Consider the following 21,976-nt stretch of genomic DNA (forward strand, 5'->3'; position numbering starts at 1 on the left):
CTGATGGAGAACCAATGCATAATCCCACTACATATCGAAGTGTTATAGGTGCCTTGAAATACCTTTGCCACACAAGACCTGATATAGCTTATGCAGTAAATAAGCTAAGTCAATTCTTGCAAGCACCAACAACCATTCACTGGAGTGGAGCAAAAAGAGTGCTCAGATATCTTAAAGGCAGCATGGGACAAGGGCTTCACATCTGTAATAGCAACAAGCTATCCTTAATGGGTTTCTCGGATGCCGATTGGGCTTGCTGCCCTGATGATAGGCGCTCAGTTGCAGGATACTGTGTTTATCTCGAGGATACCTTAGTGTCTTGGTCTTCTAAAATGCAAGCTGTCGTGTCAAAGTCAAGCACAGAATCGGAATATAGAGCTCTAGCACATGTCGCTGCTGAAATTTCATGGATAGAATCATTGCTGCAGGAACTGAATTTCAAATTCTCAAAGCCACCTATAACATGGTGTGACAACATTAGTGCAAGAGCTCTAGCTGCAAATCTCGTGTATCACGCAAGGACCAAACACATTGAGATAGACATTCATTATGTGCGTGATAGAGTTCTTCAGAAACAACTTGAAGTGCGGTACATTCCTTCACATGACCAAATTGCTGATTTATTTACAAAGGGACTGTCACACTCAAGGTTTTCATTTCTGGTGGACAAGCTCGGTGTCAGGTCTTCCCCCTTTTGTTTGAGCGGGGGTGTTAAGAAATGAAACCAATCCTCTACAGAGGTCTTCACCTTAGTGCTCAATGCACCTTAGCTACGTGTCAGCTGTGCAATATCAAAAGTGGTCCTGAATATATTTCTGTTAGAATTGTTGTAAATTGAGTGGCAGGACATTAGAATTTGTTAGAATATTCTTTCTGTTATTTCCTTAACGTTGTAAGAGCATGACAGCTCACCATTTATTCCTCTTTGTACCACTCACTCTCTATAAATATAATCACTTCAGCTCCTTCTAAATTGAGCTGTGATTACACAAAACATTCAATAACATATAATTTAACTGTATGATCGTGCCCCTTGAATGATCCGCGATGTTAAAAATTCTTCTCGAACTATGCACATTACTAAAATATTGGACTTTTGTTAGATTTCGTCTTATGTGGCTAACAGATTGATGGCGTAGCATATAGTATGTTGATGTGGCAGTGTCATGTGTATAATAATTATTAATTTCGCCCCACGAACTTTGACCACTACCAAATTATACTCATTTTATAAAAAAATATATATGTTTTTTCTTAAAAATAATAATTAAATCCTTAATAAATAAAAAATTTTAATTATCAACAAATAACTCTTTTTTACCTTTTCTTTTACAGTATTAATTAAAACTATTTTAAATGAATATTTAAAATAAATACTAAAACAAAGAAATTTTTTTAATTAAAGAGGCGGACGAAATACTTAAATAAATAAATAAAAATTTTAATTTAAGAGGAGGACAAAAGGGGAAAAACTTTGTTTTAGGATTTATTTTTTAATTTTTATATTAAAATATATTTATTTTATATTGTAAAAGAAAAGAAAAAGTTAAAAAAAAAAGTTATTTGCTATTAATTAGATTTTTATTTTTTGAGTATTTGAATTTTATTTAATTAATTTGAAACTTTTAGTATTGATTATTTTCTTAATCTTTTAAAATAATTTTTTTAATTTTTAAGGATTTAATTATCATTTAAGAAAAATTAAATTAGTCTTAATAAAAAAGGCACAATTTGGTAGTGGTCAAAGTTCGGGGGACAAAATTTCTAATTATTCTACACATGGCACTGCCACATTAAGAGACAAAATGCTACATCATCAATCTGTTAGCCACCTAGGACGAAATCTAACAAAAGTCTCATATTTCAATAACGTGCATAGTTCAGGGGGAATATTTAACATCGCAAATCATTCGAGGACACGATCATACAGTGGTCATAGTTCATGAGGCAAAAATGTTATATATTCTTTTATTTAATATGAAACTAGTAAATACCTTTATTTTTTTATATAAAAAACTTAGTAAATATATTTGATTTATGCATATATAGATAGTAGATATACTTTTGTTTAAAGTTAAGGTTTTTAATCAAGTCTCTCAAAGTTTTGGTGAATGAATATGGAGAGGGAAATTTCATGTTATATGCATAATAACTTAGTGAAATTTTTTAATATGCCACCATAACTTACTATCCCAAATATATGAATATTTCAATTTTTTAGACAAAAATACTCCTAACATCGAAATTGCATCGAAAAAGCATCGTTTGGAAAAATAATCAAGTTTTCATGATTGCATCGAAATAGCATCGATGTACCATCGATTTGGCATCGAAACACCATCGGCATCGATGTGCCATCGATTTTTACATCGAAATACCATCGATTTTGCATCGAAACATCATCGATGTACCATCGATTTTGCATCGAAACATCATCGATGTACCATCAATTTTACATCGAAACACCATCGATTTTGCATCGAAAAAACCTCGTTTTGGCAACAAAAAAAAAAAACTTTTTATGATTGCATCAAAAGAACATCAAAACACAATCGATTTTGCATCGAAAAATCGATGGTACATTGATGATGTTTCGATGCAATCATGAAAACTTAATTTTTGTCCAAAACGATGTTTTTTCGATGCAAAATCGATGGTGTTTCGATGCAAAATCGATGATACATCGATGGTATTTCGATGCAAAATTGATGGTACATCGATGCCGATGGTGTTTCGATGCAAAATCGATGGTACATCGATGGTGTTTCAAATCGATGGTACATCGATGATGTTTCGATTCAAAATCGATAGTATTTCGATGCAAAATCGATGGTACATCGATGCGGTTGCGATGCAATCATGAAAACTTGTTTTTTTTTAATGTTAGGGGTATTTTTGTCTAAAAAAATGAAATTGTCATATATTTGGAATAGTAAATTATGGTGGCATATTAAAAAAATTTACTAAGTTATTATGCATATAATATAAAATTTCCCTTTGGAGAAAGGTTAGCGAAAGAATTTGGCCAAGGCCTAGACACTAAAGTAGGTATGAAACATCAAGTTGATGTAAAAGAAGATACTACTACAAGTTGGCATTTTCTTGTCACTCTCTAGCATCGATTAAAAGGAATTCATTGATGCTTTATAAACACGATAATTTCCAAAATCGCATGCTAAATTAACTAATCGTAAATATATTTTTCAATAGTATTAAATTACCAAATTACCCTTACATACCAAAATACCCATGAAACGAAAAAGGTGATATTACATTATTTGTGTTTTGTGTCATTTTTAGTTTATTTGTGTTTTGTGTCATTTTTAGTTGTTTTATTTAAGTTGTGATAAGCATGGTCAAGTTGAAAGTAGTGTGACGATGGTAAAAATTTGGATTGAGATAGAAATAATGCTAGGAAATTGATAATTTCTACATGAATTGTGTGTTTAACTCTTGTTTTGGTTGCTACTTAAACTTGAATTTATATTTTTCAAATTACATACACAATTGAATTTACCTTTTTACTAGTACTTGGAGAGATTTATGTATGACATATCTATAGATAGTCTCGACCACTCTAGAAGTCGTTGATTAATTGCTTGATGCGAAATTATAAGTGCACATGACTAGGAAGATGATTTATGCAATTTCTTTAGAACGATTAAACCTTTCAAGCCTACATTTAATTTTCATTCCCTAGTTTCCCATTTTAAGCCATAATAAATATCATTTTTCTTCTTATAAATCCAATATCTAGATCTCATGCAATACTTTGAATTTTTTTTTTACCCTTTTCTAAACCCACTACACCATAGATATATTTGCATATTTCAATTGTGAGGATGGATTTTAGTGAGGGGAAACATTTATTGGATCTTTATGTCGCTTTGTGAGTTGAATGTATATGATTTCTATTTTCTCCAAAATTAAATTCAAAATAGAGAATTGCAAAAAGTTGAAAGAAAAACTTTTGAAAAAATATAAGTGTGGGGGAAGTAGTGAGATTGATAAAAAAAAGTTGTATTTTGGAATTGTATGGAAAATGTGTGAGTTGATTTAAAGTAAAATAAAAATGTATACTATGGTGTGATTTGAGCCTATCAAAATTTATTTATTTTTTAGATTTTACTGCTTATCAAAATTTATATTTTAGGAAAATTTCGGCAGCATCCATGGTTATATCTCACTTTTAGAGATCTTTTGCGGCTAATAAAGCCTTGGTCAAAGTGGATCATGAAAAATATGAAAAGTCTATTTTAATCTTTGAGAATTTAAGCAGCATAACAACATGGAGAAATTAGATTTTATCATTTCCCCTTTTGGCTATATCTCACTTCACTACAAGAAAAATATTTTTTAGCACTTCACCCCCTGGGCGTCTAGGGCTGCGGAGCTGTTGCCCGGCCCTATTCTGCCTCGGGCGCGAGGGATTGCCTCGATCAGCTTGAGACGGAGGCTGCGTCTCAGGATCCCTAGGTGGGACATCATCCTGAGGCATAGGTGGCTGTTCCGGCCTCTGAGGGCTTATTGGCTGGAGCGGAGGACTAGGATTAGGACCCCTTTGAGGTGGCCCGTTTGGTGGCTAATATGGCTGGGAGGCTGGCGTAGCCTGATTCCTAGCCAGCTGGATGGCTGCTTCAAGGGCTGCCATGGCATCCCTTTGTTGATGGTCCATCTCCGCCTGCCGCTCGCTCAGCTCCTGGCGCTGGCGCTCTATCTCCCTTTGCGGCGACGCCATTATCTCGGCATCATTCTCTTGATTGGCCCTTAGATTAGCCAACTCATCTTGCAACACCCCCAGTGTTGCCTTCAGGGACTCAGAATCCAACTCCTCCTCATCAAACTCCAAATGAGGTTCGTCCTCAGCCACATATGGGGGAGGAGGCTGGGATGATGCAACGGCATCAGCTTGTCCAGTCTTCTTGGTAGTTTTCGCCATTAGATTCTTTGTCAAGCTCTCAATGAAAGCACTATAATGTTGACCCTCGCTTTGGTCAACGACGTGAAGTCAAATAAACGACAGGAGATTAGTACGATGCTTGAGAAAACAATCTAATGGAAAGTAAAGGACACAAGGAATTATAGTGGTTCGGCCCCAGTGATTGGTAATGACCTACGTCCACTTGATACTATTATTAATATTGAGCTTCAAAGGTGTGATCAAAGAACTAGGGTTCCTGAGTTTCACAGACCTTAGAAGGAGAAAACAATACAAACGATGGATAATATTAATGAAATTCGAAAAGAGATCAAAGGATCCCCCCTTGAGCTATTTCTTGTATATTTATAGGCTCAAGGAGGGTTACAGGAGTCAATTAATTATATCTTTCCTTAATAAACGGATCTTCAGGTTATAATGAAGAGATATTCTCGGATATCATTACAACTGTACATATTTATACATAAATATACGGAGTATACGACCAGACTGGTGGTGTATAAAACTTGAACTTCGCATATGGAAATATCTCTGGTCGATAGGCGAGCAGCATTTCTGCCACATGTCGAAAATTCTTGCCACATTATCAATAGTTGTTTTTTGGATAAACATAAGATATTTATTATTCTCTCTCTTTATATTAATCCAAACAAGATCAATATTAATTTTAACCTAATATAGCTAAATAATTAATTAATTCACAATTAATCAATTATCAATAATTATTACATAATTATTTCCTTGCCCTGGAAAATTAATTCATTTGCAATTTAGTCCTTTCTCTTTATATTAATCTCTCTTTTGACATCCTTACCCTTGACAGTGTAGGACAGAGGTGATCTGGGGACCATGGACCTATAATAAGAAGCTACAATAAACCAGATTATTAATTAAACTCTTTAATCTAATAATCTTATTTATTAATTCTATGATTACTCCACTATAAATATGAAATTTTACTTTAAGTATTTATAGAATTATATTTACAAAGTTTTCTCTAGTAGTCCATTGATATAATCAATATATGAGTTCTGTCCTCCATTATTGGTTCGTTTATTAGAGCTAGTCAAAATTATCGTTTTACCCTTCTAATTACCTCTTGATCCTTAAGTACCATTAATTCACTAGAGAATAATTAATATATAATCTAATTATAGATTTGAGCTCAATAACTATTCAGTTCCAGAATCAACCCTTAAGGGAACCAATATTCGATCCATCAGGAAAACATGGATTCCAATATTGTAATTCATGTTCCCAGCCATCCATGATATTGAATCTTCAAAACAAAATCATTAGCCTCATTATTCTAAGAGACCTTAACGAGTGAATCAAAAAATCCAATAAACATAAATAGGAGTTCATGAATACTCAGGATTTAAACTGATCTACAAATGATCATCTATTATGATAAGAATTAAATCTTTACGTCAAACGACAAGTTTATAAGGATAATTAATTCTCATCGCTCCTGTCATATATAATCTCTATTATATACAACACATTTACTAAGATGTCTATCCACATCAGTAATCTAAATCTAGATTACTTGCATCTCGTATGCTTAGTAAACCGTACTAGTAACCATTCATTAAAGATTTCTTATTTTAATATGTTACTGACAATTTTATTCATTATATATGATCTTAATTCTCTCGTGCTAATACAAGTTCATATTCTCATGAATGAATAAGAAATTTTCTTGATATTATTATATAATTAATTCAAACAATAATTACAACATTCAAATATAATAAAATTGTACTTTTATTTAAAACCAATAAAATGTCTTTACATGCCTTTAGGGAATTAATCCTAACATCAATCCAACTGAAGTACGGTATTTTAATGAATTACTCGGCACAAAATCTAATAACTTTGTTGTTGATGATGATGATTATGATGAAGAAGGTTTATCCGACAGTGGAGATGATGACGAAGATAATATACTTGTTGATAGTGATAGCGATGATGATCATGTTGTAGTTAATGATGACGAGGAGGATGATGACTTGTAATATAGAAACTGTAATGACCCAACTATTCTAAACTTATGGACCATTAACGAAAACTATACATAAACACTAATCCTTAATAAAACTTACAAGTGAAAAGACCATAACTTTATTAAGAAACTTGTAAAAATAAAAGTTAAACTTACATAAAATATCAAGTAGGATATGGGATCCCATTGTTTTAAAATCAAAACATGACATAATTAAAAAGAGATTTACATAATAAAATGCGGAAAAATACATGTAAAAACCATAAGAAACAAAACTACATCCTCGAATCGAAACGCTCGGCTCTTGAATCCATTCCGCCTCAATACACATTCTCCAAGCTTCCAAGAACCTTTCCCGCCACTAAGCCTAGTTTCCTGCACATATAAACAAAAAGGAGTGAGCCTAATGCCCAGCAAGGAAAATCTAACACATAGGTCATATACATAAATTTCATAAAAAAAACATAAAACATAACCTAACACTTATATCACATACATACTATAATGGTCATTATTACTTGGGGTCCCATAGACTAAACAAGTCATATGCCCATTAGATTAGTGGAGTCTTGCTAGCTAAGCAAGTCATATGCCCATAATCTATTTGGGGCTTGTTAGTCATATAGGTCATATGCCCAAGCCTACAAACATACTTAACATAACATATTTCATAACATAACATATAAATCATAAGATAACATATAAAATCATATAACACATAAATCCTATCCTATTTTCCTTACCAAAATACCGGGATTCGAGGACAGAGTTGAGACTTTGGAACAATCCTAAAAACCATTTGTAACAGAGTGAGTATATTGAAGAAAAGAAATGAAAGGAATGGGAGGACTATACCATTGAGAATATACTTACCAAAAACTTATGTGCAAGTTCTTAGATTTCCTAACCAAAATAATGAATAAGGTTAGAAGGCTGAGTAGAAGACTATGAGAACTTAAATAAAATAATACCAATGAACTAGAGTGTGGAAATACCTTGAAGACTTGTAAGACCAATCTAAACCTTGAACCAAAATGCTATAAAACCTTACTTCCCAAGTGTTTGATAAGCTTATGATGATCAAGCTTATGATTCCCAACCCAAGTGTTTACACTCTCACACTCACCTAGCAACTTGCAGCCTCTGAACTTAGAGTAATAGATGGATAAATGGTTGGGTACTAGGTCCTATTTATAGAGTTTAGGAATGAAGAGATCTTCATTTAACTTGAATAAAAATAATGGCTTTTTAAGTGAAAAACATTTAAATTATCGTTCAGCAGAGGATGAAGACTCATTCAAAAAGATGTTGGACTTATCAAGAGGTTGAAGGTTTGAATGGAGAACGATTTCAAAAACTTTCAAATTATGCTGAGAGGGGCGATATATCGCCCCCTGTAGGCGATATATCGCCTGGGCCAGTATGCCCGAGGCAATCGTGCAACGTTTCGTGTTTTTCGTATCTTCGTGCTGCGATATATCGCCCCCTATAGCTGCGATATATCGGCATACGTTGATTATTTAAACACGAAATTACACATTTTTAGCTTAATTTGAAATGAGTAAACAGCCTTGACTAAGCCCTCTAACGTTTTCAAAGCTGCTGACTGACCTTAGGGTATTCAAATTTTAACCTTAATAAATTTAATCCTCAAAATACTTAATCATTAATAAACCCATACATAACATGTGCTATTATCCTATTGGTTTTTATCTAAACCTTATAGTATAATAAATATTATCCTCAATATCAGTCATATTAATCAAACCTTAGGTTAAAATTAATATTCCTACACTATAGGTTAAACTTAGAAAATCTACAAGTACTACTATGAGTGTCCAAATAAATCCCGGTCTGAACCAAAAATCCACAGTCATAAAGATAATACTATTATTACTATTATATTACTATCTAACTTAGCTAAGTAAAGTTCTTGGACTCTACAGAAAAAAATCTCGTAACTTGTTTTTTAATCAAATGAATATCATTTCTAATTTTTTTTTGTATTAATTATGTATTCATTTATTAGACAAATGACTAAAAACCAACATATTAATTACATAATATTTAATGACAATTTGAATATGTAGCACGTCAGCTCTGGAATCTAGCAACAGCCAGGGTAAGAAAAAAGTAAGATGATCTTACTATGGTGCTAATGTTGAGAGAGAGATCGCGATGTTGCGATCCAAGGGGATTACCCATATGCAAGTGTAGTTTGATCCAACGACTAGAAGATCCATACATAAGTATGGAAAATGGTTCAACAACACCATGGCTCAACTGGTGTGAGACATCTTATCCCCTACTTTGTTTCAGTGGACTGATGTCCCACTGACAGATATTGCGACCATTTACCAGTGATTATCTATAAGTATCTTACTAAACTTTAACGAAATAATTACTAATTAGTAATTATGGTTAGTGTATTTTTTAAAAGTTTTTCCAATTTTAATTGTAGGGGAAGTTCATTTTTCCATTGGAGGATAAAGTTGTTAATGACCAGATGGAAAAATAAATGATGAAGTATTTCTTTAAATGGCGGTATAATATGAGGCGATATTGGACTGAAATTAGAGGGCAGAAGGACAACGAAGTAGCAAAGACACATCCATATACAAGTGTTTCTCAACCTGACTACGCGGTGTTGTACGATTATTGGTCTTTTGAGGAACAACCGGTAAAACTATAATTATTATATTATTTTTTATTATGCAACTACTAATTACATTATTATTGTTTCATGTAAAAAAGAAAAGATCTCGTAGAAAGAGGAAAAATTGGGCCAAAATGCCTATACTTGGGGGACACGACTCTAAATCCTTTGTGGCACATATTCATGATAATGTATGTTAAACGAATTATAAATTTTTATTGTTTTATATTATATTTATGTGTATGTTCTAATATTTTTTTCCTTTCTAGGTTGATGAGTCTGGCCAATTTTCGAGCTCGATCGACACGTTCGAACAACTCCATCGAAATAAGAAAGGTTGGCTAAGTGAGGAAGCTGGGAAGGCGCATGTAAGATTTAATTATTTTAAAATTAATTAATCATTATTTTATTTAAATGTTATCTCTTATTATCTTAATTAATTAACTTTAGTATTTTTCAAGAGGAGATGACTCAAAGGCGGGCATCACACAGTATGCCTCCTGCCTCGTCTGCTGCATCTTGTGTTGGCGGTTCTGATGTCCCACTGCCTCCAGACATGGACATAGTCTGTGATGTTCTAGGTCCTTGATCACGTATAAGAAAGGATTTGGGCCATTGCCTAGGCTCAAGGCAACTGGAGGACAACGAGCATAGAGTTCGTCCTCCATGTTTGGTAGTCAACCATCTGTGGATCTTCGGGAGGAAAATGAGCAGCTTAAAATGAAGCAGCAAGCCCATGAAACAACACAACGAATACATGGTGAATTGCATGCAATAGATGCAAGTCATGGTATCGGGAATGAATTTCCCGCCTCCATATCAGCCCCCGCCCCCCACCAACATTTAATTTCGATGGTGTTTCAGATAGTCAACCATCTCATTTAGTTCACCATGAAGACAACGGGGATGATCTTTGCCAGTAGATGTACTTTTATTTTTCACGTTAGCTTTAAGACAATTTGTTTGATTTTGTCAAGTACTTTTATATGTTTTAAGACATTTACTTAATTATGTTATATTAGTATGTTAATTATATTTAAAAGATAATTATGTAATGTTTTATATAATATTAATCAGTTTAATTGCCAATAATAAATTTAAAACTGATTTTATAAATTAATTTTTTTTTTAAAACTAAAAATTATTTTAAAAAATGGAAAAAAATTTACCAGTGCATTTTTATGCCGGCAAAAGTAAATAATTTTATTTAATAAAAAAAGAAAAAAAATTCTCGACGCATTTTGCGCTGGGAAATGTTATATTTTTTTTAAAAAGAAACTTTTATCGGTGACTAAGACGCTGCCAGTAAAAGTCAAAATTTTGCCACCAAAATATCGTCTCACGATATCGTGGGGCAAACTTTTGTCAACGTGAGCATTTTTTCTCGCATGACGTTTTATCGCTGGCAATAACACTTTTGCCGGCGAGAGTTGAATTTTGCCAACAAAAGGTGGAAACAACGACTAACCTCCCACGATGTCACTTGCCGACGTAAAAATGCGTCAGCAAAAGTAATGGGGCTTTTGCGGGTGAAAAACCAGGGTTTTGCTGGCAAGTTTTACTGCCGACAAAAACCCTGTTTCCTTTAGTGTTACTTAAATTCTGCATCTTAACATTTTAAGCATAATATTTGACCTATAAAAAAATGTCTCAAGTAGATTTCCACTTTGTGGCACCTCTAGCCGACAACTCAAAGTTTAGGCATATTTTTAGATAAAAGAAAATTAAAAGTTTAGGTATATTTCAAATTTAATATAATTTATTAACCAAAACAAATAATAATATTATCAGTAAAAAAATATTTAAAATCTTAGCTTTTAAATTGAAACTAAGAGAAAATTTCTGACATTAAGTTCGTTTAAATTTGTTTTTAATTTTAACTTTTAAATGAAATTTAGAAGAAAAAAACAAGGTTACATGATGTATAATTATACAGAGAGAGAAAGAATGGAATGAAGTGAAAGTTTTCATTTTGATTATATAAATTTTTTAATAATGTTAATGTTGGAAATTTTTCATTAGCATTGTATCGTTTGATAGTAATTATTAGTTAAAAATATATCAAATATATTAATATAGTTAGATTATACACAATTTTAGGACACAAAGTTTGACACATTAAAGAGTCTGTTACCACGTTTCCTACTATCATTGGTGGACCCGTCAACAGTAACAAATACAAGTCAGCTGACAACCAAAAATAGGCAACGGAGACCAAAAAAACTACTCACACATACTAATACAGAGAACTAAGTATACGCATATATTCCACCTCATGTTATCACATTTCGTTATTTAGTTTTGTCAAATCCTATCAATTTAGTTAGCGGTGCTATATTTGGGCTGCGCGGTACATTTATGACAAAAATGTAGTTGGAAAGAAAAGCAAAGAAATTCAAAAATTCAATTTGGATATTAAAGAACAACAGGCAATACAGATCATTGGGTGGGAATCCCAACCAAAAACAGAAGGGCAAGTGTAAAATCCTTGCGTATATAAGCAAGAGTGTAAGAGTGAAATCAATAAATACATACACATCACAAAGAACAAAGCAAAACCAAGCCAAAAGCTTGGTTGGTAGTTACGTTCATTAATTTCTATCGAAAAGTAGGAGAACCCTTTCCTTATTTCCCACTATATCAGCCAGCCAACCCCAATATATTTATCTTCCCATTATTGCTCCCAAAAATTTCAATATCTCTATTCCGTTACACCGACCCACCAAAAGAAAAAGCTAAAAAAATGGCCAAAACCGCAACCACTATTGCTACTATGTTCTTCTTGGTAACAGCAGCTCCATCCTTTTACGGTGCGTGGGCGCAGGCCCCAACACAGGCACCGATGGGGCCGAGTATGGGGCCGAGCATGGCGCCAGGGCCGTCGGGACCGGACTGCATGACGCTGCTGCTGGGGATGGCGGACTGCCTGTCGTACGTGCAGATTGGGAGCAACCTAACGACGCCGGACAAGCCTTGTTGCCCTGAGCTGAAGTCACTTGTGGACACTAACCCTATCTGTCTTTGTCAGCTTCTGGCTAAAGGTGGCAGCTCCGCCTTTCAGATCGATATCAGTAGGGCTACAAAGCTTCCTTCCGTTTGTAAAGTGGATACTCCACCTCCTAGCACCTGTTCCCGTACGTACTCTAACTTTTTCCTTCAATTATTTCTTCTTTGATTTTGATTGTTTTCTCTTTTACCTGTGTTAATTTTTTAAAAGAATCTTGAGGTAGTAGTGATTTTAGACGCAATAATATACATTATATTGGGTAATGAAATGTATACACACAAATTACCTACAAATATTACATTATAAAAAAAAAATTATTTATTTAAAATAGATACCATGATTTATCATATGTGTGCATATCATTACTAAATGAATTAGTTTATATAAAATATGATATTTCAATTAAACATTAATTCTTAATCAAACACTACTTCAGATCATGTTTTTTAAACCAAAAAAGAAAACATAAATTTATGAAAGGAAGACGGGTAGTTAATGTGTTTGGTAAGAAGTAATAATAGAGTAATTAGAGCACTCCGAATAGAACATGAGTAATAGCTAATATGTAAAAAAATATAGCTAACGATCTCTTCCAACAAATGCTCTATAGCTAATGCATTAGAGTACTCTCAATGGAGAAATCTATTTATCAAAATAACTCATTAAAACATATATTTTTTCTATTTATTTTATTTTTTACATTACATCATATATTAACTACTTTATATTTTATTTTACATCATTTAAATATTATATTTGTAAATATTATTTAATAATTAAAGTAAAAATACATATTAAAAAGAAAAAATATTAATAAAAAATTTGCTAATGAGAGAGAAAGAAAAAAAAGGACAAAAAATATTAAAAAATATTTTGATAGCTAAGCTTAGCTAGATTTAGAAAAGTATTTATTGAATTTAGTGCTAAACTATTATATATATATATAAATAAAGGAGTTGATAGAGAAGATATTAAGTTATTTAGCTAAATATTTTTACATTTTGACTACTTTAAAACAGTCACTGCTCTTATAGCTAGTCCCAAACAACAAGAATTCCTATAGCCACATGTAGCTAAGCCCAAATCCATTAGCTAGTCTCTATTAATATTTGTTTTCTTTTTAATTTTAAATAATATATATTATTTAGAAATGAAGTGAGTGCTCTTGCTAGTCATTAGCACATTGATTTTAATAGTAATGAATTCATTTACTGGTCTCTAGCATTTATTGTTTGTTTGTTTTTATTTCTCTTCTGGCTTTTATTATTATTTTTTTAGTAGCCGATTACATTGATTTTCACATCAAATGGAATAGTCACTTAGAATCTGTACTTGTATGAATGCATAGCCAGGGAACACACAAAAATCACTATTTGATTCAGATCTATTAAATCAAGGCGAGTTTTGCGGTCTTGTGTTTGATTAATTACTATTCTAAGAGCCCCTTTATTATATTAACATATATATTAAAAATTCGTTGCATACAAATAACATTTATTTTAATCTATTAGTAAAAAGTTATAGTAAATATAAAAAATAACCCTTCTTAGCATATCAAAGAAGTGACACAAATACATACAAATACTCCTCTTTCTTAAAATGCATAGGTTTTCAAGTAGTTTAAAAGAATATACTCCGAAAACAAAAACATCTCATGTGCTTGTTATAAATTTTTTAGAAAATTCGAATACATATCTCTACGTATAATGCTATTTAAAATAGAAAAAAGATATGCAAAGCTGTGATCACGTGATTTAAAGAATTTCTTTTAATTATTTATGATGACATATATGTATATAATTTTCTTGTCGACACAAAAATAATAAAAAAACAAATTTTGAAAAGAAAAAAAAAAGTAATTTAAAAGCATCATACCACACCATGTGGGCCCATGGGGTAGTGGTACATGTGGTAATAATGGGTGTAGCGGTGCCCCATATCTCAATGATAGCAGCAATAGGCTAAATAGCATGAATGAGCTGATGAGCTGCCAACTGCATGTGATGAAAGCCACGTGTAATGTCATATACATCTTTATATATATATATATATATATGTATAAATGACTTCACTACTCCCTCACCTACTATACCAGCTTCCTTATATAGCTGTTTTATCATTTAAGGCTTTGCTTTACATTACCCAACTCTACTTCCAACCGAATTTCCCCTTATTATTTAATTCTGTGTAATAGTAAAAATTTGAGATTTATTACCGCAGTGAAATGTTTGTCATATGTTTTGGTAAACTCAATTTATATTTCTTGTAAGTCACTTTAGTTGTTGGTATTCTGAGACTAGTCTTGTTCAAACGTAAATAGGTAATTTTGCATGCACGTGTTTGATCAATTTTTTATTGTAAAAGATAAGATAAATTTAGTGTTGAAATGAAATTATACATATTTATATATTATTTAGTTGATTAAATTCTTTCAATTTCGCAGTGATCGGAATACCGGTAGGAAGTCCAACTTCATCAGAGGGTCCAAATGCAGCATCACCACCAGGTACTCAATTTCTCCTTTCCTATTTAGTAAAACAAAAACAAAAACTATAAATATATGTTTTATATAGGAAAATTTGCAGCAAAAATTATTAAATAGTTCAAAAGATTGCACTTAAATCGCTAAGTAATTTTTTTTGTGTGGTAAAAGACAGGAAGTTATCTGAAAGATTGCACTTAAGTTATTAAGTAATTTTTTTTTGTGAAAAAAATCAATAAGTAGTCTAAAATATTATACTTAAGTCACTAAGTAGTTATTTTTGTTGCAAAAGTCACATTTTACACAAATTTTATCTTAATTTTAATTAATTAGTCTAAAAATATATATTCATAACATTAATATATTAAACAGAATCTTTTTTTAAAATAAAAAATGATTATAAAATTTCTAATATAAAAATATTATTCATTATTAGTTAAATTAAAATTTTTAAAATAATACAACTTAAATTGAATTAAAACTTAGTTTATTTAAAATTAAATAACTTTTCATGTTATAACTTGATATTTTTTTTAATCTGTAAAATAAATTTTAAATAATTTTTCAATGTTAGGATTAAATATTTTTACATTTTTATTAATTAATTAAGATTGAGATAAAATTAATATAAAATATGACTTTTGCAGCTAAAAAACTACATAGTAACTTAAGTGTAATATTTCAAATTACTTACTAACTTTTGCTACTAAAAAATCTAATTAATAGTTTAAGTACAACTTTTGAATCTACTTATTAACTATTGCGGTTAAAAAAGCTATTTCGTGAGGTAAGTATAATTTTTCAGACTACTTAATAATTTTCAGAGTAAATTTCCTATTTTATATAATATATATATTTATATACATTTAACTCTAGCTACATTTGATCCATTATTTATTACAAAAAAAAGTACACCGCCACCTAATATATCCAGCTCCAATTAACCACTTCAACTATTTGACATTAAAGTGATATTTGTGAGTTTTTATGATAGTTGCTGGCATTAATTATGTAATCTAAATGCTAAATATATTCTCCTTACGATAAAGGAAAAAAAATGTTTAACGTATTCTATTTTTCGCTTTCTTTTTTATCCTTTTTATCTAGGTAAATTTAAAATGTTTTGTTCAGTTCGCTTAGAAGTATATTGTCAGACATAATAACATAAAATATGGTGGGTGAAAATTTGACTTTGGCGACTTATATTTCATGAATTTCACTTGGTCATTGGCCTTGTCTAGCTTTACTAGTAGGTCCTAGCAAAATTTGTATTCCGTCCAAATCGAATATTCTGTTCAAACTAATATAAAAATATTGACTAAAATTATAATTCAAAAAATCCTACATTCATTTCAAATTGTCAAATTTTTATATTGAGTAGGTTAAAATTTTTTGCAACCAGTCTAATATAACACGACCTGCCTAATTAAATATTTATCTACATTTTTTAATTATTAATTATACATATATAAAACTAAATTTAAATTATTAATTTTTTTTATATAAAATGCCATATATTTTAAAATAATTATTATTTTAGTTACAAATACAAACTAAATATAGAAAAAATAATAAAAAAAATTAGTAAAAAATGATTTTTTAGAAAAAAAATTAAAAAAATATTTCAACAGTTTGGGTGGGTTAATCTGCCCAAGATAGTCAAGTTGAACTTAAATTTTTTTTAATTAAATGAGTTACGTGTTAAAAAATATTAACCGGATTATAAATTTGAGTTCGTAAAAAATTAACAAAACCTGTCAAACCGAATAACCATAATTATTAGTGTGTTATATATATATATACGCGAGAATGGGTAAATATAGCTCAAAATATTCTTATTAGATTCTCTATTAGTTTTTGTCTGTTTTGTTTTTGGATTTTGCATTCTCTTTTTTATCTTTGCTATTTGATTGTTACTAAAGAAATATGTAAAAATTACATATATTATTATTATTTTATTATATAGAATAGCGAATAAGTAATGATTACAAAAATAATTATTCTCCCTTTTCTATTGTCATTTTGTCCTCTCATTTCACTGTTATATAATCATTTGGTATTTTTTATTTTTGTAAAGTACTGTTTTTGGAATCATATGTTTACAAACAATAATACTTATTTGATATTTTGTAATTTAAAATTATATATATTTGTATTTTATATTTTAAAATTGTATATATTTAGTATCTTAAATTTAATTAATAAAATTTTGTTAATTTAATCAAACTGTTATTAATTATATAAGTTCTAAATTTAAATTTAATTACTTAATTATATATAATCGATGATAATTTAATTATATTGATAAAATTTTATTTATCAAATATGTGTTTAGGGTACCAAATATGTATGATTTTAAAATACAAGGTATCATTTAAGTATTATTGAAAAAAAATAATATCAAAATGATATTTTATAAAAATATAACATACTAAATGAGTAAATTATCTTCTTTCATTATTCCCTTCTTTTCTAGCTATTCATTCTATTTCCATCTTTACTCTATTAATTTGGTTGATTTATCATCTATATATATATATATATAAAAAAGATATTTAATTATATGTGCAAGTATATTTTAATATATATATATATATAGGAATTCTCCTATAGGGATTTCACTTTAAGTCCTACTGGTAGGACTCTCAGTATTTACAACCCGTGAACAGTTTTCAGCGTGATTTTTTTTTATGATCGTGTATATTGTAGCTATTTAGAGCATCCTATAAATTCTCAGAAAATTCCGAATAGTTTACAATACCGAAAACTAGGTTCAAATATATTGTTGCACGCGTGACTAATTTTTTTTATGCGAGTGGAAAACAACATGTTTGAACCTAGTTTTCGGTACTATAAACTATTCGGAATTTTCTGAAAATTTGCAGGATGTTCTAAATAACTACAATATACACGGTTATAAAAAAAAGTTGTCCCGAAAACTGTTCACAGGTCGAGAAACACTAAAAACCATACCGATAGGACTTAAAGTGAAGTTCTATAAATGAATTGTCCTCTCTCTCTCTCTATATATATATATATATATATATATAAACGAGTGAGTGGCTTAACTACTGGTAATTATCATTTTTTTTTATTTTGTAAGATTTAATATTAATTGCTGCCTGTTGAAAAAAAATTAATTTTTTATTTCTCTTTATAAACTAAAGTACTATATATATTTTTAAATATATATATATACCTATTTGAGTTTTTGTAATAGATATTCATATATCTAAACAAAATTAATTATAATATTAAAATATTATTTATTTGATTTTCAAAATTAAATGTATATTTTTTTTTGAGTTAAATTGTGGTTAAAATAACTAATGTTTTCAAAATGTTACACTATTATAGCCAATCTTTTTTCTTGCGTTAAATATACTCAATATTTTTAAAATATTGCACTTTTACACCCAAATTTTTTTTTTGCAGTAAATATACTAAATATTTTTATACTTTTTTTTTTATTACTTTGATAAATAGTAAGAAAGTGAAGAAAAATATAGGTTTTTAATTATTTTTTAAATTTTAAATTATTTTATCTTTCTTATTCTTTCTCAAAATAACTATTTTAAATTAAAAATTAATAAATATTTTATTAAAATTAATAAAAAGTGATTTAAAATAATTAAAACCTTATATTTTTCCATCAATTTAAAATATAAGTTTTTAAAAAATGTGAATGAAAAAGATAAGTTTTAATTATTTTGATATATTTTAAAATCTTAATTTCTTTTATTATTTTGAAAATAATTTAAAATTTAAAAAATAATTAAAATCTATATTTCCCCTTCATTTTCTTATTATTTCTCAAAATAATGAAAAAAATATAAGTATAAAAGTACAACATTTTAAAAATATTGAGTATAATTACCGCCAAAAAAAGTTTGGGTATAAAAGTGCAATATTTCGAAAATATTGAGTATATTTATCGCTAAAATAATATTGGGTATAAAAATACAACATTTTGAAAATATTGAGTGTTTTAGCTACAATTTACTCTATTTTTTTAATCACAATTTTGGTGGCTATGACACAAATACATAAACTAGTAAATATATATATACATATATTATAAACTAATAATTAAAAAGAGATGCGATCTACATAATATTTTTTTTCATTCTAATGTTTTTTTTTTGTCTCTCTCTCATTTTATAAGTACTAGATGCAAGCAAGTTTTATTTTAAAAATATTAATTATTTTTATTAAGTTTTTATTATTGTCATGTAAATTTTAAATAAATAAATAATATTATATATATATAAATAACATAAACATATTAAAAGAAAAATTAAACCAAAACATTGTTTATGGTTTTTTTTTAAAAAAAAAATGTGATAACATTTTAGATCACAAACTACCATATTTAAGATATAAAACATTTATGATATTATTCAAATTATACCTCAATGATTGGAGAAGAAACTTGCTTATTCTTGATAGAAGATAAATGTCATTCTAATTTCTTATTTAGTTACACAATTATATTATTTTTACACACACGACACTTATATATGATGTATTTATTATGTATTATATATTATAATAATAATAATAATATTTTATAACATTTGCATTTATATTAATATAATTAATAGGGATATTGACAGCATAAATACCTAAGTTAAGACTCTTGTTGCACTTAAATACCTAATTTTTTTGACGGAATAAATACCTAACGTTTATTTTTTGTTGCAACCGTTACTTTTTTCCCTTATCAGTCAAATACCAAACTTTTTAATTAGGAATATTGGCAGCATAAATACATAAATTTACGTAATTGTTGCACTTAAATACCTAACTTTCAATATTTGTAGCATAAATAATAAATATTTTCTTTTTTAAAACTAAACTTTATTTTTATTATTTATGTCATAAAATTAAAAGTTAGGTATTTGAATGCAACAGTTACATAAACATATGCATTTATGTCGCCAATATCTATATTTAAAAAGTTTGGTATTTGCCACGTAACGAGAAAGAGTAACGGTTGCAACAAAAAATAAACGTTAGATATTTATGCCGTCAAAAAAATAAGTTAGGTATTTAAGTACAACACATACATGAACTTAGGTATTTATGTCGCTAATATCCCTAATTAATAAATATCTAGTTTAATATTAAATATTATTATAATAAGGGCACATATTCATTTTGTATCTTGTGTTTTATCGAATTACAGACTTCGTATCTTATATTTTCAATAATGTTCATATGGTATCCTGTAATTTGAAATTGTACATATTTGGTACTTTGGACTAAAATTTTATCAGTAAAATTTTATCAATATGACCAAACTTCTCTCAATTATATGAGATTCAAATTCAAATTTAATCACTTAATTACATATAACTGATGTCAGTTTGGTCATATTGAGAAAATTTTATTAATCAAATTTGAGTCAGAGGTACCAAATATGTACAATTTCAAATTATAGGTACTAGATGAGCATTATTGAAAACATAAGGTACCAAGTATGTATTTCGATAAAATACAGGGTACCAAATGGTTGTTTACCCTTATAATAATGATATTTTATAACATTTGAGTTTTTATTAATATAATTAATAAATATTTATTATTGTATTAAATATTATTATAATAGTGATATTTTATAATATTTGAATATATATTAATATAATTAATAAATAATTTAAAAAATATATTTTATTAAATATTTATAATATTTAGTTAAAATTAATAAAATAAACCGTTAAAATCAATAAAAATGATTAAATACACACTTTTATATAAAATAGAAATATATTTTTGTTTTATGTGTTTGGTGGAAAAGAGTGTAAATGACAGTTGTAGTCATAAAAAAATAGGGATTTTGTCTTTTTCTTTCTATTTTGGTATAGTGAGTAGTTTTGGGCTTAGTTATTGGTCTTTTTCTCTAGTGGGCGCAGATGGTCTACCTTTAGAAGGATCTCCTGCAGCTCCACCGACATCAAAGAAAAATGATGGAAATAGAGCTTCAACCTCCATTGTGGCAGTGCTTCTTGGCTTTGCAACCATATTCTTTTCTTATTGATCCATTTTATTATGTGCTTGTCATCACTATTTTAATTATTTATTTCCATTTGAATCCATTGTTGGACCACATTCATCACTTATGTCTTGTACTAAGAATAACATTGCTATATATGTGTAGGATTTATTATATAATTTATTATTTTTCTATTCTCAATGCTTTCTCCATAAAAGAGAAATCCATTACTATATTTATATATGAGGGGCATAATTGTATAATTTTTTTTTATCGTGTGTAATGTTTTGTTATATTATTTATTTTACAAAATTATATTATGTTGAAGGAATGAGTGTGACAAAACATTATTTAGTTAATTTGTAACATACAAAATGAAGTTATAAATCTCGTTACTTATTTGTAACTCCCAAAATATCAACATAATCAATATGTAAATGGAGTTACATATTCTTGATTTGATTTTCATGTGCTATAATATTTTATAGCTGTTATGGATGTTATTTTGAGAGCCAATAAGTGTATCAATGTTACAAAATTGCATGAGAGAAGAGTTGGAATGTTTTGGCATCTTGTAACCAAAGCTATTACTTGGGGTTACAAGTCAGTAACCTGACAATTTCAGTTTTGAAGCACCTTTTTTATGCTTTGAACGTTGTAACTCCCGAATCATTCATTTAATTCCATAAACACCTGATTTATCATTTGTAACATCCAAGAGGGTTGGTGGAATTTGAAAATCAAATGGTGATCCAAAACTCTATAAATAGAGAATATTTGGTCACTTGTGAGTATGATTTTTTCCATTCATTTGAGCACTTGGCTAGAAATTACAAGAGTTTATAATTCTAGAGAGCTATTTCCTAAACTTGAGAGTCCCTTAGTACTAAGA

The 21,976-nt window shown here is 29.1% G+C and overlaps 1 protein-coding gene across 1 annotated transcript; it reads left to right on the forward strand.

The window, feature by feature from the left end:
- The first annotated feature begins 12,131 nt into the window (after positions 1-12,131).
- On the forward strand, positions 12,132-21,285 carry LOC133788823 (non-specific lipid transfer protein GPI-anchored 11-like). The gene is made up of 3 exons (XM_062226437.1): positions 12,132-12,734; positions 15,051-15,113; positions 20,996-21,285. Exons 1-3 carry the CDS (start codon positions 12,344-12,346, stop codon positions 21,127-21,129), a joined length of 588 nt encoding a protein of 195 aa, XP_062082421.1. The 5' UTR covers positions 12,132-12,343; the 3' UTR covers positions 21,130-21,285.
- The last annotated feature ends 691 nt before the right edge of the window (positions 21,286-21,976 follow it).

This window comes from Humulus lupulus, chromosome 7 (assembly GCF_963169125.1).
Source record: "Humulus lupulus chromosome 7, drHumLupu1.1, whole genome shotgun sequence".
Classification (NCBI taxonomy): Eukaryota; Viridiplantae; Streptophyta; class Magnoliopsida; order Rosales; family Cannabaceae; genus Humulus; species Humulus lupulus.

Coding starts and splice junctions, on each gene's coding strand:
- LOC133788823 (XM_062226437.1), top strand. CDS start 12,344: ATGGCCAAAACCGCAACCACTATTGCTACTATGTTCTTCTTGGTAACA. Junction 12,735..15,050: donor ACCTCCTAGCACCTGTTCCC/GTACGTACTCTA, acceptor TCAATTTCGCAG/TGATCGGAATACCGGTAGGA. Junction 15,114..20,995: donor AAATGCAGCATCACCACCAG/GTACTCAATTTC, acceptor CTTTTTCTCTAG/TGGGCGCAGATGGTCTACCT.